General features: G+C 47.1%; 1 protein-coding gene across 4 annotated transcripts in view; it reads left to right on the top strand.

Annotated features, from left to right (window-relative positions):
- The window catches only part of FER (FER tyrosine kinase), a 2,139,903-nt gene extending 2,118,053 nt beyond the window's left edge, over positions 1-21,850 (top strand). For all 4 annotated transcript variants that reach the window (XM_069625479.1, XM_069625480.1, XM_069625478.1 and 1 more), the window contains one exon: positions 20,030-21,850. In XM_069625479.1, coding sequence (XP_069481580.1) covers positions 20,030-20,172 — 143 coding nt within the window. In that variant the 3' untranslated portion in view covers positions 20,173-21,850. The remainder of the gene's footprint in view (positions 1-20,029) is intronic.
- Positions 21,851-23,317: the final 1,467 nt, after the last annotated feature.

Here is a 23,317-nt window from a genome sequence, read left to right on the forward strand (position 1 = left end):
ACGTTTGGGAATCAACATACATGGGCCTCTATTCAGATGTTTAAGGTGGGCTCTAAGCTAGGTTGCAAAGGTTGACAGGGATTCATATGGGGGATCTCAAGGTAGTATCTTTGAATGTACAAGTCCTCAACTCCCCCAGGAAATGAAAAAGCGTATTAGCTAAATTGGTGGAATTGAAGGCCAACATAGTCCTCCTGCAAGAGACACATCTCATGAAAGTAGATTGGCCCCCGAAAACGGTCTAAATGGTTCCCACAGCAATATTTCGCATCACCACCACATAAAAAGCAGGAGTGGAAATATTGTTTGATCACACACCGGTCTTTAAGAAGATAGGTGAACTGAGCGATAATCAGCAGAGGATTCTGGGCCTCCATATCAGATTAGGGGAGGTGGATTTAACCTTAGTGACAGTGTATGGGCAAAATCCAAATCAGGACGAGTTTTATTATGCTTGTATATTTCCATGAATTGCTGAATTTCAAGAAGGTGATTTGATTGTTGTATGTTGGGGACTATTATTTTGTATTGGAAAGCGAGATTGATAGGTCAGGAACTCTGTCCGTATCTGGCATAAAAAGATCTAACTCACTCAAACAGGCAATAGCGGATTTACAATTGGTCCCATGTATGGAGATAAAAACATCCTCAAGATAGGGATTATGCCCACTATTCACATATTCACTGTAGCTTTTCTCTGATTGATTACTTTTTAATTTCTAGACCCCTCTTAGAAACAGTTATGACCTCTTCCATTGGACTAGGGTGGTTATGTATCATGCCCCTATCGTGCTTCAATTAGATGCATATGCCTCTCACCCGAGGACGACCACCCTTTGGAAGGTAAATGACTCCCTCTTGGCGGAAATGGCTTATTGCACCTCAATAACTGAGCCAATTTCATTATACTTCCAAGACAATATGACTATAAATGTCTTGGTGTCAACTGTTTGGAAAGCCTTTAAAATGACCCTAAGAGGGGGACTCATTAGCTTGGCCACGGCACGGAAACAAGTGTTAGTAGCCCAGAGGCGAGATAAGGAGAAGTTCTGGATTTGCAATATAAGAGGATTTGCTTTAATAGTGAAAGCCTTCCAAAACATTACACGCAAGGCAGTAAATGTCTTAGCACCCTTAGGACTAGGGTGGTGCCAATTAAAAAAATGAATAGGTGGTTCACACATGATTTACAAAAATGTAAAACTGCAAAAACAAAAGTTTTTATGTCTGGAAATCTTTGAGAGGGGAAAAAGGCACAGAAGCTTATAATGAAGCCTGTAAAGTGTTTAAACGTGCCGCTATAGAGATCATGCAAATGTCATTTGATCTTAGAATTCAAGGGTCTCAGTACGAGTCCAAAGAACTCTTCAGGATCTTATAAGAATTGGAAAATCCATGCACAAGGGAACAGAATGGACCGATAAAAAAGCACAGAATGGTGTTATGATATGATATGGCATTTATAACGCGCCTACACACAAGTGTTTCAAGGCGCGAGGAGGCAAAGGGGGGGGGACAAAGGGAAAAACAGACAACGATCCTACTAGGCCAGGTGTCATTCGAATCGCGCAAGTGCATGGGAAGGGGGGAAGAAGGAAAAAGTGAAAAGTGCGGTGGGGGAGGGAGAGGGGAAAGTGCAGTTCATGGGGAAAAGTAGAATAAATAAGATAAATAAGACGGCCAGCTGGTGGCAAGTGCAAGGAAGTGCAGACATAAGTGCTGGCAGGGGACTGTAGGGATACAGAACAGCGGTCCCCAGGTGCATGGGTTGCCAGGGAGGCAGTGCAGGTGGGTAATTAGCTGGGCCAGGGATCAGAAAGGGTGGCCAGGTAACCAGTGCAGTTTCGGTCAGGAGTTCAGCAGGGGAGAGGGGGGGAGAAAGCAGAAGCAAAGAGAAAGGTTTTGAGGAGCTTCTGGAACTGGAGATGGTTCTCCTCAAGTTTCAGAGAGGTAGGAAGGCTGTTCCAGAGAGAGGCCCCTGCCGAAGAGAGTGATCTGCCACCAACTCGTTTCTTGGAGAAGCGACGGACCCTGAGGGAGTTTGAGGCGGATGAGCGAAGAGCTCGAGAAGGAAGATATTTAGGAAGAGAGAGTTGAAGGTATTGCGGCCCCAGACCCCAGAAGGCCTTGTGTACAATGCAGAGGGTTTTAAACTTAATCCTCGTAGCCACTGGGAGCCAGTTCAGTGATTTCAGTCCCGGAGAGATACGATCCCTGGGCTTGAGGCCAAGGACAAGTCTCGCAGTCCTGTTCTGGATAAGTTGCAGAGGGTGGAGAGTAGAGGCAGGCAGATTTAGATAGAGGCTGTTACAATAGTCCAGCCTAGAGAGGACCAGGGCTCTGGAGACAGTGAGCTTCTGGGGGAAGGAGAGGAAAGGAAGAATACCTCTAAGGAGGTACAGCTGTCAGTGTGACTTCTTGGAGACGTCCGAGATGTGAGGGGAGAAGGAGAGTGCAGAGTCAAAGACGACCCCGAGATTTTTAGCCTTACAGGTGGGAGTAGGAAGACGGCCAAGGGAGGGCGGCCAGAGAGCTGCAGGGAAGGAGGGAGTGGGTGTGCCTATGAGTAGAATCTCAGTCTCATCCGCATAGCACTGAAAGTTGGGACAGAGAGCGGCAATACAGTGGGCAAGGAGTGCCAGGTATTGGTTGAACAGCCAGGGGGAGAGGTTAGATCCCTGGGGGACACCACAGGTAGAGAAAAAGATGTCGGAGAGGAAGGACCCAAGTTGGACCTGGGAGGGTCGGTTGGAGAGGAAAGAAGTCAGCCACGCCAGAGCCTAACCAGTGATACCCAGGTTATCACGGAGACGGTTGAGCAGGATGGCATGGTTGACAGTGTCAAAGGCAGAAGAGAGATCAAGCAAGATGAGAATGCAAGGGGTGTTAGAGTCGAGGTTGGTGAGCAGGTCTTCACGATGTTCAGGAGAGCAGTTTCCATGCTTCTGGCAGCTCTGAAGCCAGACTGATGGTCATGAAGACAGCCAACAGCTTCAGTGTGGAGATTGAGCTGGGAGATGGCCAGTTTCTCCAGGAGATTGCCCAGGAAGGGAGTGATGGAGATTGGGCGATAGTTAGCCGGGCAGGTGCGGTCGGCAGAGGGTTTCTCAAGAAGAGGGTGCACAAGGGAGTCCTTCAGGGGGGAAGGGAAGACTCCAGTGGCGAAGGAGTGATTGCAGAAATCAGCCAGGGCAGGAGCCAGGGAGTCAATGTGGTCCTTGATAGTTTTGGAGGAACAGGGGTGAACCTGTTTCGACGAGACTTTCATAGAACAGACTTGTCTAGAAAATTCATCTGCAGAGAAAAGGGGAAAGGCAGAGAAGGAGGGAGGAGGGGTGGCTGCAGAAGGGCCAGAGGAAGAGCAGGGAATAGCGGGAGGGAGGCAAGAGGAGGAGAGTGAGGACAGGATGTCCTGAGTTTTAGAAGTGAAATGGGAAGCCAGTGCCGTGCAGAGGGCCTGGGAAGGGACAGGAGAGGTAGAGACTGCAGCAGTATTGGCCAGTTCCTTGCAGATTTTAAAGAGTTCAGCCCAGTTGTCAGATGCCGCCGAGACGCGGGCTTGGATATGTGCTCTCTTCTTGGTGAGGACAGAGAGACAGTATTGTCTTTGCAGCAGGCGGCAGGCCAGTTTGTCAGAGGATGTACCTGAAGCACACCATTTCCTCTCGGCCACCCTGCACTTGCGTTTTAGGGTGACGAGGTCTGAGTCATACCAGGAGTTGCACTTGGCTTTGGGCTTCAGGCGGTTTCTCATGACAGGGGCAAGGATATCAAGAGTATCAGATATGGAAGAGTGGAGCGTGGAGAGGGCTGTGTCAGGGTGAGAGCCAGCTATAGGGGGAAAAGGGGGTGAGAAGGTGGAGGCAAAAGCCTCAAGTGACACGCGCTTCATGGGTCGGATGACCGAGAACGTGGTTGGCAATGAGGGAGGTGGCTTGGCCTGCGGGTTAGGGAGGGTGAGGTGGGAGGATAGGAGAAAGTGATCACTCCAGGAGAGAGGGACAGAGAGAGGAAGGTTTGAAGAGATCAGAACATCGAGAGTGTGCCCTGCAGAGTGAGTCAGGCCGGAGGGTAGAATGGTGAGTGAGAGAGAGTCGCAGAGGTCGCAAAAGAGTTCAGGCGGCATCCAGGTGGATGTTGAAGTCTCCAAGAAGGAGGAGTTGAGTGGTTGAGGCCAGGAGTGAGGAGGAGAGGTCAGCCCACTCAGAGAGGAAGGAAGAAATCTGACCAGGTGGCCGATAGATAGTAGCCACAGTAAGGGAATGGCTAGGGGAGAGAGAGAGCCTGCAGACGAGGCATTCAAAGGAGGAGTAAGCCTGTGTAGGAGTGACAGAGGCAGGAATCCACTCAGGGAAGATAAGGGCTACACCCCCACCAGCGCGGTTGGGCTTGGGCGTGGAGAGGATCTTGTAGCCATCAGGTAGGAGCGTGTCAAAGCTGGTGACAGAGCTGGCCGTAAACCATGTCTCGTTGAGACCGAGGACGTCAAGGTCAAGTTCTTCAAGGAGGCGGCAGATATCAGAGGAGTGTTTGACAGCGGAGTGGGAGTTAAGAGTGGCAATGTGGAGAAGGTTGCCACCCTTGAAAGAATTCCGGGGAGGGGTACAGATCAGAGGTACACCCTGCAGAAGTGTAGAAAGCGCCTGGGAGGGGGCAGAGAGGGAGGAGGAAGGCAAGGTAGCCGAAGAAAGGGGGCCAGCAGGAGAGGAAAGGAAGTTGATGAGGCGCGAAAAGCGTCTATCAAAGAGATGCAGGTTGGCCTGTGGGCCTTGGACCAAGACGGTCCCATTAGAGTAGACATTAATGATGACCTTAAAGGATAGGAAGGAGGACAGGAGGGCATCCCAACGGGTGCCGCCATTAATGGGAGAGGAGGAGAAAGGAGAGAGCACATAGACCATATGAGGGGTCCATAGATCTGGTGAAGGAACGACAAAGAGGATGTATGTGAGAGTTTCCTTGGAGGAAGCACTGGTGTAGGTGTCGGTGATAGGGAGGCCTGGGTTGGAGACCATGATGTCCTTTTTCAATTTCTTCCTACCAGACTTAGTGAGGAGTGCAGGATAGTCAATAGAGAAACAGTTAGAAAAGATGGGGGAGACAGATAGCACCATAGAGTAGGTGGGAGAGGAGGGCCCCAGGGGTAGACAGACAAGACCGCGAGAGGCAAGTGAGTAGAGCTATGGGACAAGACGACGGTGCTCAGTGAGTGAGCTCAGAAAATCACAGGACATTCGAGACATGCAAGAAGACAAACCTAAGTTTGAAAATCATAAAGAGGGAGAAAAGGCCTACGTTTCGCAATGCAGTTTTAGTGGTGCAGATACAAGCAAAATTAAAGAACCATTGCAGGCCACCTAAATTAGAGAATCCTAAAGAGGGGGAAAATGCCTACGTTTCACAGTGCAGTTTTAGTGGGGCAGATACAAGCAAAATTAAGGAACCAGTGCAGGCCACCTAAATTTGAGAATCCTAAAGAGGGGGAAAAGGCCTACGTTTCACAGTGCAGTTTTAGTGGGGCAGATACAAGCAAAATTAAGGAACCAGTGCAGGCCACCTAAATATGAGAATCCTAAAGAGGGAGAAAAGGCCTACGTTTCAACAATGCGGAGCAAAAATGCAAGTGGATTATGCAGAATGTTACTGCAGAGGAATAACCGCTTGTGAGTGGAAGGGGGGGGTAAGCAGGAGGTCAGAAGGGAGGTGGCAGGCAGCTGGCGTCCCCAGTGGACACCTGCAGACACCAATAGGAGACACCCTTTGCCTGGGGCCCAGAGGCTGCCCAGGGGAGGATAGAGATAAGGGGAGGGGAGGCCAATCAGGGGGGGTGGGCGGGTTGGGAGGCGGGCGGGAAGGAGGAACAGGCGAGGGAGAGGGAGGCAGGGGACACACGGAGGGGAATGAACGGTATAAACAACAACAAAAGACACAAATATACCGGTCACCAGTGGAGCACAAGCCCAGGAGGGCACCTCAGAATGGATTAATAAAAATGCTGCACTCACCGACACCGCGGACCACAGCCAATCAGGGGGGTGGGTGGGTTGGGAGGCGGGCGGGAAGGAGGAACAGGTGAGGGAGGCTGGGGCAGGGGACACACGGAGGGGAATCAATGGTATAAACAACAACAAAAGACACACATATGCCGGTCACCAGTGGAGCACAAGCCCAGGAGGGCACCTCAGAATGGATTAATAACAATTTTGCACTCACCCAGCTCAGCCCGTGTGGAAGTGGCGAGCGTGGGCGAGCAGCATGAACGTAGTCTCAGACACCGCGGACCATAGCCAATCAGGGGGGTGGGCGGGTTGGGAGGTGGGCTGGAAGGAGGAACAGGCGAGGGAGGAGGGAGGCAGGGGCAGGGGACACATGGAGGGGAATCAACGATGTAAACAACAACAAAAGACAAAATATGCGGGTCACCAGTGGAGCACAAGCCCAGGAGGGCACCTCAGAATGGATTAATAAAAATGTATGGAGTGTTGCTCATCCATTCAAGAGCAACACTGATCAAGCTTGATAGGATTAAACAAAACATTAGTGTCAAAGGGAGCAATGTAGACTGTGCAGAAAGAAACCACATTCAGCATGCTTCGGACTCACAAATCTGTTTCCATTCAGTCTCGGAGGCTGAACTATCTGGCATTATTGAAGGTTTGAAACCTATCAACTATCCCTATGTAAATACCTCCCTTCTCGAGCCCTTCGCTCCTCTACCTCCCTCAGGTTCAGACGCTTTTCAAAGAAACGTGCAGGGGGCAGATCTCTGTCCTCGGCCGGATCTTCCCTTTGGAACGGCCTCCCTGCCACCCTGAAACTGGAGGAAAACCATCTACGATTCCGGAAGCCCCTTAAGACCTTCCTCTTCGCATCTGCCTTTGACACTCTCCTCCCCTGCTGATCTGCCTTCTCCTCTCAGCACTGCCTCACCTGCCAACGGGGCCCCCTTGGCCCAGTCACCTATCCTCTGGCACTGCCTCCCGGCCACCCCTGCACTGGGGCCTGTTATCTGTACCCTCACAGGTCCCCCCCCACTCCTTTCGTGCCCTTATCAGATGCTACCGAATCTGACTTGACCTGCACTGCACCCTTCACTGGCTGCCCTTAACACTGCTCTTATCACCTTATTTATTCACTTATATCCACTAACTTATTATTATCCTATGCCTTGCACTTTGCCCCCCCTCCCTCTTTCTGTTGCACTTTCCCCCTTTTCCCTTTCCCATGCACTTGCACGTTCTCAATGTCACTGGGCCTAGTAAGATCGTTTGTTTTTGTTTTTCTCCCCTGCTGCCCCTCCCTTTGCCTGGTCGCGCTCTGAAACACCTGTGTATGGGCGCCATATAAATAAAATATCATATCATACCAACTGCAAATGGGACTTGTGCCCAGCAGTGAGCATCAAAGCTTGTACTCCTCTGCTGCTCGGAACCTTGACTAAATTTGTCAGGGCGTCCTTTGCAGAAAATGATGTGCCTGATAAGATTAAAAGCATCTGGATTACCCCATTATTAGAGTAGTCGGGGCTCTGTCCCCTCGATCCAGCAAATTATAGGCCTATCATCAACACAGCTTTTTAACTAAAAATATTAGTTTTTTAACAATCATATTTTTTACATAAAGGGAAATCTGGTTTTACAAAGGGCCACGGAACGCAAACAGCATTGTTGGATCTAAAGTTGTGCCTTTTGATTGTCATGGATAAGGATCAAACGGCTCGTCTTATGCTACTGGATCTGTCCGCTGCCTTTGACCTGGCGGATCATACGTTGTTGGTCACCAGGTTGAGGGAAGTGGCATATTTTTCAGATGTAGCTGCCTCGTGGGTTGAATCATTTTTAACAAATAGATGTAGAGTTTGTGGTGAGACAGCAGAGGCATCACTGACGGTGTTGCAGTTTGGTGTTCATCAGGGAGCCTGCTTATCTGCATGCCTCTATGATATTTTTCGGCTCCACTGTTTGACCTGTTGGAGAAGAAGGATATTGGTTTTACAAACTATGCTGATGACACTCAGTCCGTCATCCCTCTCTCTGGAGATCATGAGCAAGATACCAAGAGGATACAATAAGTTTATGATAGTATACGGGTTTAGATGTTGGAAAACGGTCTTGCTTTGAACAAGGAAAAGACCGAATTGACGGTGGTAGGAACTGCACAAAAATCACAAAGCTCGGAACTGAATATAGAATGTTTCGGGTGGCTGGGTGTAATTTAGAAACTAAAAAGAAAGTAAAAACTCTTGGGATTATTCTAGACCAAAACTTAAAATTGAATGCACAAGTGAGTAGCTTAGTTTCTACATCAGCTTACTATATTAAGCTGTTGGCGCAATTTCGTACCCTATATCTCTAAAGAAAACTGTGAACTAATAGCAAGAGCTATTGTGGGATCTAAAATAGATAAATGTTGCAGTTTGCTAGTGGGCATCGAGAAGGCAGATTATGCTAGATTACAGGTGATTCAGAACAGTGCAATCAGAGTGATCACTGTGTTGGGTCGGACAGAGATCATGTTACTAAAGTGCTGAGAGAATTACACTGGTTGCCATTTGAGGCAAGGATTGGGTTTTCTCTCCTTGTTATTGTGCACAAATGCCTAGCCGGCTCCACTCCTGCCTAGTTTAAGCAATGCTTTTCAGACTAAAGTGGATGTTAGGACATAGATCCAGCAACACACATCATCTGATGGAACCTAGATGCTCTCTCTCAAGTTACTAAGCGTGCTTTCTTTGCCGCAGCCGCCAAGGCACTGAATGCAATTCCTCCAGACCTCAATATTGAAACTTTTAACAAGAAACTAAAGGCGTTGCTTTTTAGATAGTGATGGCTGTTTGGCAAGGTGTTATTGAGTTTGCGTCCTTTTTCCTTCATCTTTTGGTGGTGTCTGTCCTGCGCCCATAAACATCCAGGCCACTAGGTTGACAATGCAAATATTTAAAGTAAAGGATGGTTTACGTAGGACATATAAACGTTTGCAGGTTGTTCAGGCAGAGCTAAAGGCATTATGTGCAGCAGACATCTCGCATAAACTGTTGCAGACTAAAGAGTTTTACTTTAATACCTCAAATAAAGCCATACACATTTTGGCCTACAAGTTAAGGGTGCAGCAACCCATAATACCATATCTAAGATAAACAAAACAGACGCCACATACACGAAGATGAAAAGACTAAACTGCACATTCTGTCCCAGTATTATTCAGACCTTCAGTAAGGATAATTTGGATGGGGGTCTCAGAGAGATTTCATTAGAACAGCCTAGTTCCAGAAGCAGATAGACAGAGGCTAGAGGCCACAATTACAGCAGAAGAGGTTGCACAGGTTATTCACTCTCTTCCCAATAAAAAAGCACCAGGCCCTGATAGTTTCTCGTCCCTCTTTTACAAGACATTTTCAGAGCTTTTAGTTCCATCACTAGTTACATTATTCAACAGCTTTGTGGAATCTGGTGCAGTTACACCCACAATGGTGGAGTCATTGCTTACCTTGCTGGGTAAACAAAGCAAAGATGCACTAGAGTGCCCTTCCAATAGGCTGACTGCTGTTTTTAGCTATGACGCCCAAATCTATTCTAAAATCCTGGCTACCAGACTGGCGGTCATACTCCCTATGATTATTCATAGGGACCAAACAGGTTTTATTCCGGGGATGGAGACCCAGGATAATGTTAAAAGAGCCATAGATGTGGTTGTATGGGCTAAAAGGGGTAAATACGAATTGGCGGTACTATCGGTCGACACAGAAAAAGCATTCAATAGAATAGACTGGGCATACCTATCTGAGGAGTTGCAAGGGTTTGGTCCCATCTTTATCAAGAGGGTGTTGGCCAACTTTGTCCATCCAACTGCTAAGATTAAGATGAACGGTGCACTCTCGAGGCCCATTGCATTGTCCAGGGGGACCCGGCAGGCTTGTCCGCTGTCCCCTCTTCAATTTGCTTTTTCTATTGAGCCGTTGGCATGCAGAGTAAGGTTTTGTGAGTACATTTGAGGGATGGGAATAGCTAGAACTCAACAAAATGTCGCGTTATAGGCGAATGACCTCTTGTTTTTATCTTTTTTTTTAAAATAACTTTAACAAGTGGCATCCACATACAATACAGTACATTTGTATATATCTTGTACACAAGGGTCATAATACCAACATGTTTGATAGTAACATATATGATTCGTAGTTCTGGGTCTTGGGGGAACGTCAAGTATTTCATATTTGTCTCTTTGTATCATTCTCATTAGTGTTTTTTTGCCGGTGTATTATCTGGGGTTTCCCTTTCCAAGAATGCATGGTATGGGGTCCATATGTTCTTAGGCCTCGATGTGGAGACTATGGTCTGTGCATATCCTTCCTCGTTTTCGTTTACTTGTGCTAGTTCTTTAAGCCATTGATTAAGTGTAGGGGCTTCTCTAGCCTTCCATTTCAAGAGAATACATTTTTTGGCGTTTACACATCCAAGGTTAAACAGTCTACGTGTTTTTTAATCCGCTTAGCTTATGTCACCCAGGAGGTACTTTAGCGGTTGGGATGCCCAACATGTTAAATAGGGCCTGTAAGACCTGTTTCCAAAAGTCGGCGACTGCTCCGCAACTCCATAGCATGTGAAGTGTACCTGCATCTTCGGTGTTGCATTTTCGGGCAAGTTTGTATACATTGTGGGTTGAATTTCGTAATATGCCACAGCGTGTAGTCTAGTCATTTTACCTCATCGATCAATGTCCCAGTGTCTTTCTCCCATACTTCTCGGAGTTTAGGTTGTAATGACATTTCTGTTTGTATTTTGCTATAAAGTCTCGCAAACAGTCCTTTCTTGTTATTATGTATGACTAATTCCATGCATTCATTGGTTTCTGGTTCATTCAGATGAGGTGGCCAGTGTCTCTTAACGGCGGCTCTCATATATCCTTATAGGGTTGTCACCTAGTTCATCCTTGAACTCGTTTATGGTGACAAAGCTGCCTTCGGGGAAGAGGTCACCCAGATGTATTGTTTTACCAGGGTCCCATGCAATGTGGATGTCAGGATCCTGGGAGGGCAGGAGGTCTGGTGAGTCCCATAGTGGGATACTTCTGCTGTATGGTCTGGTAATGTTCAGTCTCTTCACTATGCACCTCCAGGCATCTATTGTAGTGCGCAGCTGGTCAAACTGGCAGGGGTCGGTTTTATATGAGCCAATAAGTGTGGATTTAACATTGTATGGTGCTGCGGACCTGTGTAGTGTGCCTGTGCAGCTAAGTACTAAAGTTTAAAGTCTGGGGCCGCCAGGCTGCCATGATGGTATGGTTTGGTAAGGGATTCCCATTTTGCTCCGGCTGTTTTACCCCCTCCTCCCCCCAAGCAAATCCCACTGCAAGGCTACGGAGTGTGTCGAAGTACTGTTGGCCTGGCCATATGGGTATGGTATGCCTCTTGTTTTTTTCTAATGTCAGTCATACTTAAATGTTTTGCAAAGTCCTGATAAAGTTAAAGGCTAAAGAGGATGTTTGTATTTCAATGAATCACTGACAGCCTAACATACCTAAGGATCCATCTTACACCCAGGTATGATTCATTATGTGCTTGTACATTCCTGAACTAATTTCCGTACTCAAATCAGATCTTGAATGATGGGGGAAAGCTGACATTTCATGGCTCGGGAGAGTGGAAGCATTCAAAATGTCTTTATTACAAAGGCTTTTATGCATCTTTATGGGACTCCTGCTTATTATTCCCAAAAAGGTAATTTGTGACCTTCAAACTAGAGTTTTCAAATGTATACCGGCTAAGCAGCTTCCCAGGGTTCCCAGACATATGCTGCCAAAGGAAGTGGTGGCTTAGGGGTACCGGACTTGGGAAGCTATTTGTATGCGGTACAGATCGCCCCCATGCTAAAAAGTCAGAGGGCAGAACAAGCCCTGAAGCATTGGATGGATATTGAGCGCTCTGCTCTTGAGATCCCATTGCACAAATGGTGTTGGCCCTCCCCTAGTCAAAGGACTGTCAATTGTGGTTTACTCCCATCCAGCAAGGTCACAATAGACTATTGGGACAAGGCACCACAGGGATATGCTGTGTCTACCTTCCCTTCCCCACTTACACATATATGTCAATCCTTATATTTTCCTCCAGGTTGGCAAGAACAGAGATTCACCCAGTGGGGGGATGGGTGATGGGGGGTGGGGGTGTTACTGAGGATAGGTCAGCTATTCTAGGCAGAGCAACAGTTGACTTCTGAGGAATGCACGCAGATGTTTATGGTTGAGGATGAAGATAAATATGGGTACATTCAACGTAGACACTTGTTGGCAAACACCACGGTGGAAAAGCAAACTAAGAGGGATACCATGCCATTTGAGGATTTATTTCTTCGGTACCTCCCAGCCTGCAAAGTGTCCTTGTTATATTATTCCCTAAATCAGAGCTGATTCCTGTCTCCACATGCCTATATGGCTAGATGGACAGAGGATATGAGATTTCCAAATGATGACTTGGCCTAATATAATATGCGGTCAAGTGCTGCAAAATCATATAGGTGCGCGCAGTTGAAGGGTAACAGCTATAAGATACTGTTTAGATGTTATTTTACCCCTGAGAGGCCCCATAGAATTAACCTTACACTATCCCCATACTGGGGGAGATGTACTTGTGTCCCTGGTACAATGTTTCATATATGGTGGACATGTGACCTCATCCAGTTATACAGGAAGGAAGTGCTTGCCCAAATTAAAAACATTACTGGAGTGGATTTGCCCATTACACCCCTAATAGTGCTGCTGGGAGATGAAGATCTAGAGGGATGGTACAAGTTGGGGAAGTCATCCTCCAAACTGATTACCCATCTCTTAGTATCAGCATGGGTGGTGGTAGCGCGTCATTTGAAAGGCCCTTTAACCCCTGATGTAAGGGAATGGCTCTGGTTCATGGCAGCCATAAGTAAAATGGAGGCCACTACTCGCCACCAGGGGGGCGCACGGATGAGCCCAGCCTCCGTGTGAGCTCCATACCCACAGGTCCCAAAAGTGGTTTGAGCCCCCACTTGCGGACCCCCACCCTGGGTAAGCTCGATGATATATTGGTGTGGGAGCGGACCCCAATGCTGAGGATCGAAATCCTGCAGTAAATCGGTGCTGGCATCACTGCGTTTTTTGATGTGCAAGAGGCGCGCTTCAGCCGCGGCCTCGCCTCAGACCTGATACCGAAAGCGAGAGTAATTTTATTTTTAAAAAAGAGCGCGGATGAAGGCTGCGCCCGGGACCGCCGGATCATCAGACGTGAGAGTGTACTGAGGACGTTGGCCGAGATAACTGCTGCAGAAGACCCAGAGGCCCCGAGACACAGCGACGCGCCTGCAAAAGCCAACGCAGGGCAGAACGAACGAAGTGCGGACCCGGCCCGCGTACAACGCCCAGGACGGACACCAGAGGTGAGCTGGTCGATTACACCAACCCCCGAGACGCCCCGCCATTGACTGTTCATTTCCCCTCCAACACCTTGGATATACAGGTGGCCGACGTTGAACGGGGAATCGAATATTGGGTGGTGCTGCCCGTGAGCCCCTCTCTGTAGTAGAGTACAGGCCCTGAGGTAGGGGCCTACTGCGCTGGCCTAGTCTACCACAAGCTGACCTCCCGGTCCTCTGCATACACGCCCATCAGTATTGGATTCCCCACTTGCTGGAACGAGCCAACATGATGTGACTCACTGCACGCCTCAGTGCCCGCATACGACGTGGAATAAACCTCACATAGCCTGCCCATTGGAATAACTCCAACGCTGTCATCATCTACCGAGCTGGCTGCCATTCACATGCGTTGGTCGCAACTTCATTGTAACCTCTGAGTAGACGAGATCACAAACACTTGTGCAGAGATCCTAGATTGGCCCACTTTGCTGCGCGTTGACCTGAAACCTACGCAACTTATGCGCACTGTTGCTGACAAGAGGCACAATAAGACACCTTGAGTGTCTTGCGCCACGAACTGAACCTTGGGCGTGCCATGTGCTCCCCCTCTACTGATACCCCAATTACCCTTGCCACAAACAGCGGACCCACAAACGGGACTCACTGGCACATGCGGCTTGAAGGCGAGGCGAAAGTGGTGCTCCCCTATAAGGAGGTTCGCCTCCAGAAGGAGTCTACGAACGTAACATAACCGGCCACTGGGAACTCTGTGGTTGGTCTACAAGGGCCTGAATAGGAGGCCGCCAACCTACAAAGCCCAGCTCGGGGTGTAGCATACTCCTGGAAACACTCTGAAGCCCCCTGGAGCAGGACTGTCCTTGTACCCAAAAGTGACCACAAAGCATGCAATCCAGTGCAAGGCATGCACGCTGAGAGTACAAGTGCGATGTAGATAGCCCGACAGTGCACAGTCTGCACGTAGCATGCGAGGAAATAGGTTAAGACTGCCGCCAGACCCGGAAGAGTGATAATTGCTTTGGTGCACCTTCCAATTTACCCCTGGAATCATTCTCAGGCCCCCTGAATCTCAGGAATCTACGACAATGTAGACCCCTGGAAGTACATAGCAGACCACAAAGGGGAAATCACACCAGAAATCACCTTGCAGTGCACAAACGAAATGCCGGAGACACCATAACACAGGATCACCCTGTCCGTTCCCAGAAAATAGTGATAAAACCTACCCTCATGCGGACTACATGGGCTGAGGGGCCTAAATCCCATGACAACGTAACTACAGCGCCTTGCCACCAGGAAGACTGGACTCTCCCTCCAGTGGGAGAGCAGACCCAGCCAAAATACTAGGCGTGAACGACATCAGTGCCCCCCAGGGGTCCCACTCATGACTCTAATCAGTCGGCTAGGGCAGGCAGTACTTCACAGGCTACTTGGAGGGTTGGACCCCCGACACCAGGGTGCGTGCCCTCCTCCGAAATAACTATCAATCTTGGATGCCCGTGACCAACTATGAGCGAACTCAACCGACCCCCAACAGAGGCTACATCCAGCTAACATCGGTCCTCCAACTAAGGCAAGCCTAGTTGTGTTCAGAAACTGACCTGCTTACCATCTGTTCATATTAGGGAATATCGTCAATGTGTGATGAGTGCACGCCGGGGCTAGATCCTGAAACCATTCTCGAACCATTCAACCGGTGATTGCAACCCCAGGGGAATCAATAGCACCAGAATAATTACCACAACTGGAGGCATTGTCTTGGCTTAAGGGAGAATCATCTGGTGGGTAGGGCCCCCAAAACTAGGGCGTGGGCTGTCCTTCGATCGACCTGCAACAATGGACGCCAAGTAGTAGCCCACATCGGACCAAGTAGACACAGGCTGGAGTTTACGTTCTGGAGATACCCAACTGGCCAACCAAACTCCTACCGGACACAGGACCAGGGCCCTCCGTAATGCGGATAACTGCCCACAAACCACCGAATTTCAGGCCTTACCCCACAAGAAGGTTGGGCCCCCACTCTTCTTCAGCTGAGGGGACCACACACCCCTCTCGTCAATACACAGTCTGGAGGGAAGAGATACTGTGAAGAGTATACTCAGTTGAAGTCCCTGGTGCCGCAATCACATGGACATCAGGGAGAAACTCACACCATAGAGGTTCTCTCCACAAGGCACTGACACAGCCAACTCCTCAGCTTCCAGAATGACGACTCCAGGGGCAGACGCATGTTAGGGAGAATTCTCATTTATGGCTAATTTCCCTCACCTAGTGAGTCCCCAGCAGCTTTGCTGGACTTCTGGATTTTATTTTCTTCCACCTGGTAAGAGTGAGAGCTTTTCCCCCACTCTTACCTGTGTTTTGCTGTGTGTTTCCATCTGTTTTTGTAATTGTGGACTCTCAAGTACACCTCTTCAGTAGCCCCCTTCTTTGTGTGTGTCACACAGCACCTTCAGTGCCGTGGCACAGGGTTGTCTTTGAGACTTCCCTCGACTCCATTTCTGAGGCGACTACTGTCCCCCAGAAAAGGGAAAAGTTACCATTAACTTTACTTAGTCAATCTACCACAGATCCAGTACACCCCATCTTCCATGGAGTACTGGAAAGGGTTAACTCGTATCCATTTTATCTGTACCTCCTAGAGCATTGTTTCACTCTTTTAACATTTAGACTTGGCTGGTGGCAGTGGTATCTACTCTAACTTTTCTAGTGCGATTATATTAGATAAACGTGCTACTGTTCGTGGCTATTATATTAGCCTCGAACATAAACCCGCTTGACCAAATCGTTTTTCTATTGGCTCTGGTTGGGTTTGTTCGCCATTTCTTTTTGTTAAAGTCCTTCTTGTGTTTTACTTTGCGCGGCAAACTAGGTTCGCCTTCTTTGTTCACTGTCTTTTGGCGGGCTTCTGCCCAGAAGACCTCCTCAAGGCACCTGGGTGTCTAGGTGGGCTGAATGTGAGGGAGGGGTGCAGTCACCCCCTGCACAGGGTATCCTAAGAAACCCAAGTCGCACTTTGTCATGATTGGCCAGGATAGTTGTCCGGGCTGGACAACCCCACTGCTGGATGATTGACAGCCAGGCTGCGTGTTACCTGCTGGCAGTAGCAAAAGCTTGAATGCTGGAACCCAGGATGTCCACATCAACCTTTATGGCAAGCATCCTGTGGGTGACGTTGGCAGCCTTCCCTAGCTTGGGAACAACCGAAGAGCACAGTGCTTTAAGGGAACCTATTTTGGAATCCACATCAAGTTCAAGAGCATTTTCACCAAAACAAAATGGGTTTGTTTGGTGAACCGCAAGCTGCATTTATACCCCTGATTAAATCACTCTACGATTCACACAGCTGATCGCGCTCTGTGCCCAGAGACCAATTAAGACGTGCTGCTTCAAAGTCATTCCAACTAGTCGAGCCTGAGTCCTGCTTGATGCTGTTGTATCTGCTTAAGATGATTGAAAAGGGAACTAGTGGACTACGAACCCCAATGCAAGGTGTTCCTTTGCACCTTGACCACCTGGAATTTACATTTGGCCCCAGAGATTGGTCAAATCCCCTTTTCTCCAGCATTGGATCTTTCATGGATTCACATGCTGTGAATATTTCCCGTCGTCAGGCTGGGAAACCTTGGTGAATTTAACTTAGCGTTTTCCTATGGAAAACTTCGACACTTTAGTGTCCTTTCGACATTCTTTTGGGTGCTTTAGGCCACGCCAATAGGACGTCTGATATAAATAGCCCTGCCCCCGCGGCTTCCCTTCAGATTTCAACTGTCTCCAAACTTTTGGGATCACCTTGTGTTTCTCTTCGTGTCTTGCACTTGCTTTTTTGTATTCGGCCTGAGCCGGGGGGATGTCTAAAGGCTTTATCTCATGGTGACCCTCACACCAGGCACATAATCTCACCCATTTATGACCATACGAGACATTGGTAGAAGGGGCCCTTGCCGCCTCCGAGATCTGGCGTCACTCCTGGAAGATACCTAGATGACCGAACTCGGAGTTGTCAGGAGCCATGCCGCCAGGCTGAGAGATTTTGGATCGTGATGCCACACTCTGCCGTCGTCCTGAGACAGGAGATCTGGGTCCACTCCTAGATGAAACAGCTCTTCCACCGCTAGAGGAAGGAGATCTGAAAACCATGTCTCCCTGGGCCAGAACGGGGCTACCAAAATCGCCCTGCACCGTACTTCCGCATCCACTGGATGGTCCCCCGAATCAGTGGAAACAGGGGAAACGCATACGCGAAGAGACCCGCCCACGGGTTTGTTTTCCATCATAGCAAACAAGTCTATCGGGGGAGACACCCATCGCTGGAAGATTCTTGCCACCTGCTGCGTGTTCAGCCTCCACTCATGCAGCTGACTGGTGTCTCTGCTGAGCGCATCCACCTGAACATTCAGAACCCCCGGCAGATGGAAAGAGACAATATTGATCCCTTGAGCTGGAGACCAATGCCAAACGTCCTGTGTCTCCTTTGACAAGTATGCGTGCCGCCCTGCTTCTTCATATAGAACATTGTGGTGGTATTGTCCCGTCAACCCCCTCACACCTGCACCGCAAAGGCGCAGAAGAAACGACCTTAGGGCCCAGTGCATCGCCCTCAACTCGAGCACATTGATATGCAACAAAGCCACCTCTCGAGACCATAGGCCCCATACCTGTGGCTCATCGAGATGCACCCCCCACCTTATCTGGGAAGCATCTGCCACGAATGTGAATTCTAACTCCGGCTCCAGCAAGGGCATACCCCTTACGAGATTGGTTGTGCAATTCCACCACTGAAGGGTATCCACAAACGCCTCATCGACCACCAGCTTGTCTGACCATAATCCTCGACTCTGCGACCACCTGTCTGCGAGGAATCCCTTCACCGGCCTCATGAACAGGCGGTAATTGGGAAGGAGAGGGATACATGACTCCATGGCACCCAACAGCGACATGTAACCTCGGCCCGAGATCACCGTACCCTTTCTCCACTCGCCAGCCTTGGACCGCAACTTTACCACAGATTGTCCTGGGTAAGAAACTGCGCCCCGAGAAACACCAATTCTCTGGACAGCGTTAAATAAGATTTTCCGATGTAGGTAACTCCGTCCCTTGCTTCTTAGCGGGGGGTTCCGATGACGCCGCTCGGTGGTGCTCAGATGCCTTCTCCGCTCTCCCTGAAGAATGGCTCCCACGGGCCGAACCCACTTCCGAAGCCAGGTAAGTGCCCTCGTTTAGCCAACATATGAGCCGTCGGTTAAGGTCTTTCAAAGTCTTCTGCGAAAACCCCTGGCATATCTCGCAGGCATCCGCCGAATGATGGGGGTAGAGACAGTCCGCATGGCCATCCCCTAGGCCGCAGGTAGCAAAAGGCTGAAAGAGAGATTTTTTCTGGGCCACAGATGACATACTGGCCGAATACAGCAACCCTCAAAGGCTTGCCAGCTTTTGTGTGACAAAACGAAATTGTAGAGGAAACCCAACTGGAAAGTCCTTGTTTGGAAATAGACTGCCCCTTGTTGGAGGGCCCAAATGCCACAAACAGCTGCTTTGACTTACGGAAGTCCTTTGCACGGTTCAGATAAAATTGCCCTCTTAACGTCCATAGAATGAAGGGCCTTTTCTGCCAGCGTGAATGCATTAGCAAAGAACGAGGGTAAGGCAAAGGAGGCATGACGGGGACTATTCACAGCATGTGAATCCATGAAAGATACCAACGATGGAGAAATGGAAAATGGAAATACAGGTAAGAAACTACTCCCTTCCTATATGGTCACATCTGCTTTTCCTATATTAACCAAAGACATTTTAAATTAACCATTTTCGTATTTTGTTTGCACTATTATATTCATTCTTGCCTGCATTTTCCCCTCTTTCATTATAGTACATAGTTACTGTGTTTAGCCTGAATTATCTGTTTGCTTTTAGAACCTTGCTTGGACATTGCTTTTTACCGTTCTATTGTTGTTTGAAAGTGTCCGCTGCAGAGTCTCATCTCTGAAGCATAAAGCCTGCTCTCTGCCCATGCTAGAAATTTAGAGGCAAACGAGGCATATTATACATTTTCTGTTTTACCTTTATCTTTCGAAAAATCTGACTAAAATCTGTTGGAATGTTAATATACAGATAAGATCACCTGTATTAAAGGAAGGGAATTACATATTTTGTGAAAATACCACTATAGATAGAAGAGAAATACTTGACTACCTTGTTTCGTAAATCTGAGAATGCCTTGTTACCTTGAGGGGAAAATGAGTATGATTGTTGAATGGTAAAATGGAATGTGAGCAGAAAAAAGTGTGAGATGCCTAGAGCAGATATATTAATTTGTGTTTTCACGATTATTTGTAATAAAATTATATATGAAAAAGTAAATAAGTGTATATTGTCATCCTCTATTTACTGGTCTTTGTGTTATATTGTTCTGTTTTACCTTTATGACTGAAACACCACTGAGCCAAGTTGTGGTACAAGTTCAGGCATAGCACTTTGAAGCATTTGCTCTTCCTTTTACTACTATTGGCCAGTATAGGATTTCATCACATATCTTGTAACATAACAGAGCATATACTTTTCTACTACTCTGGGTATTTCTTTTGTTAATTGAGTTATTTTGCTTTTGTCTCCATTTGTTGTACCTTTACCCTCAGGTTACAGAATGGCAGCTCCTCAGAAGTGTCCAGAAGAGATTTTCAAAATCATGCAGAGATGTTGGGAATACAAGCCTGAAAATCGGCCAAAGTTCATTGAGATGCAGAAAGAGCTAACGGCCATCAAGAAAAAAGTGACCTAGTCATAGACATCACCTAAAAGGACTTAATTTTCCAGCACAGCAATACTGCCAAAACTGTTCCCCTGGCAGAATCGTTTAAGGTTCTGCGCAGATGCGAAAGCCGGTTTGTGCAGCGCGTTCCTTTGCAAAAGCAGTGGCCAATAAGCCCTCTCGACTAGACCATATAGGAACGTTACTGTATGTGAATTAAATTGGGGTAGTATGAGCCCGAATTAGGCAGCAGTGACTGCAAAACTCTTCCTGGGTTTCTAGTTTAAAAGTGAACTGGTCTTTTATAGGTGTACTTTGAAGGAAATCCTTTTTATTAAGTACGCTACATCAAAATGGGTAATCTACAAATTGGGAGCAGGATTAGATGAGATCAGTCAGAAATCGAGTGGATTCTTGGTTAGAATCTAGGTAGTGTTTTACCATTTGATTTGCAGCCCTTCCAATTGTTTGTGTACACCTCAGACCTTGCAAGCACAATGGACAGAGTGCTATGTGATCAAGTGAGACCAAAGCATTTTAACAGCAAAGTCGATTCCATTTGGCTGTTCCGGAGTAGCCTAAAGCGGAATTGAAGACAGTGAAATAGAAAGTTCTCCAAGCACAGATTGAGCCCAAGCATCTTCTGAGGCACGTTCCAGTGAAAAACATTATCTATTCTTTGTGGACAAGTAGGAGATATTAAACTCTTGATTTTTTGTGTTTAAAACATACTGCTATGCAGCTGTGTCATATTTGTTTACTAAATTTACCTTAACTCTAACAGCAGTTGTAATACAACTTTGATGTAGCATTAAATAACAGAGTACGATCGAAAGTAAAAAGGTGCCGATGTAGGGCAGGGTAAAACCAGTTATGCAAAGCAAGCCCATTTTAAAAAACTTTAACATCAGTAATAACACTAGCCCAAAATGTTGCCAAGTGCATTATCTTCCTAGTATACAGCTGCTATTTATTAGGCGCAGTCCAAGCATTTCTAAATGCTGATCCTGTTCTCTCAAACCTGCCAAGACTGATAGACGTAAAGCAAGTAGTGGTGAGCCTGTTGTTTATGTTGCTTCCCTAAAAGCATGCCGCACGTTTTGGCCTCATTAAAGGGATTACACTTGCACCTACCATATCTTTAAGGCCCTGTTATTGTTCTAGGAGCATACGTTACTTCTGGTGGATATAGCTTTGTTAGTTACAGTACACCAGTACACAAGTAAAATAGCAATTGCACTTGGCTGATAAACCAAACAAGTATTACCTCAGAAGCATTAATGGGTATGGTCCTTAGTTGTTTACAGAATTAAAAGAAAAAACAGATGATACAGTTAAGGAAATGTTGGGTTGGTCGAATAATGTGAGTTACAACCTTTGGTAAAAACTTCTTGATCCATCACTTCCCTCGCTTCCACTTCCTGCTAATTTGGTATAGCTTGCACACTTGGAATTACTGAAATCCTGAGGACTGTAGTGAGAAAAGCAAGTGAAAGTTGATCAAGCCATGGGAAAGCATGTCAAGAGAGATTTGGAGAGGGGTGATTGGTTCAAACGTGTTCTCATTTTGGCCATTTTGTTTAGTATCCGACACAGGCCTTACTATTTTTTTGTATTGATATATTTAGTGAAAATGAATAGCAATTTCACAAACATTAAGATGCGTCCCGTGCATGCAGTGGACAATAAAGCACTGGAAACTGGCAAATTCCTGTTTCTGTGAGGTTTCGTCTGACAAACATGTATGTCACATCTTTGGACTACCTTCCCATTTTCATAATGTGACATTACCATTCTGAGAGCCTTCACTGCTAACTGTGCTTTGCACTGCAGAAAAATCCATGAAGGGGTTTACATCATGCCACGCAGTCTTCACATTACTCCTTGAAGTAGTGCTATTGCTAGGCAATCAGTAAAAAGAAACACCTTGTGCAGCATGGTCTGAAAATTAGGGCTTGTTAGCAGGAAGACTCATTTTTGTTCTCATCCTCCATCTACTGTTCTTATCTACAACAAAATCCCATCTAATTCTGCTGAATTGTTCACAGGGTCCTTTATGATGTTTCAAGTGCACCTTGTTTTAATTAGTCAAGGAAAGTTACTTTGTGTGCCGCCTAATGTAGGAATAGATACAATGTTTTAAATGCATCTTTCTTTTGTTACAAAAGTGTTTTTATAAACCTTCCAGAACTAACTGTAGAAGCAGGATTGGGGTAATTGGCCATCTGAGAGATGTTTCTTTTATTTTCCAAGGTTGCAACTGAACGACAGTAATGGCTCAAACCCGTCTGATAAAAGTGTGCAGGAATCTCTGCTGTCAATTGAAGGCTATTGTTTAAAAATCTGCCTGTTTTAAATGTTGCTTGTTTCCTAAATAGGTGGATGCCTTTGGGGAGTCGAGTTTTAGAAAGAGAGCTTGCAGGAAATGCTGTCCTTTTATTTTTTTTATTTTTTTTTAAGTCTGCTACTTTTTTCCACTTTTCCATGGGAGGTTTTTTAGGAAGTGGGATTAGCACAGTGTTTGTCAACCCGCTTTTGTTGACAGAGCTCCATGCATCGTTTTACAATGCCTAGATCTCTTCCTTAAACTGTTTTCAATATTCTTTGTACGCTGTCTGCCCAAACATCACTTCACCTTATTCGTATATCCGTTTTCTTACAAAGCTCATCTCAAAGACTACTTATCATTTTCAGGCAACACTGGCCTGTTGCCTCCCATACTGTGCTAGCATTCCAGTCACAATACAATGGCACACGAAGCCTGACTATTCGAGGTGTCTAATTCTATGGCAAGACAGGAGGCTCATATTATGCATCACAATCTTTACTCTGAACCACAGCAGCAAAGAATGAAAACTTTGTAAAAAACGAATTTTTTTCCAATAAACACAACATTATGAACAATACAAAGGGAAACATCCCATTCCAACATGGCGAGCAGGTCACGCCCCGGAGGTAGCCAATGGGCTGCGAGCCAGTGCCATAAAGGTCCATTCCTCCATCAACTCCTCCTCTTTCTTTGCTGCTGACCCACAGCTAAGTCACACCTCTGGGTTTTTCTTAGCCTGTGTTTGGAAGTGTTACTTTGTAATCTTTGGTTACTAGTTTGCAAGAAACAGCGTTCGAGGGGAACGTGTTTTCTTTATATTGTATTCTAAGTGTGATTGCGTTTCAC

Source organism: Ambystoma mexicanum, chromosome 6p (assembly GCF_040938575.1).
Source record: "Ambystoma mexicanum isolate Mex_15411 chromosome 6p, UKY_AmexF1_1, whole genome shotgun sequence".
Classification (NCBI taxonomy): domain Eukaryota; kingdom Metazoa; phylum Chordata; class Amphibia; order Caudata; family Ambystomatidae; genus Ambystoma; species Ambystoma mexicanum.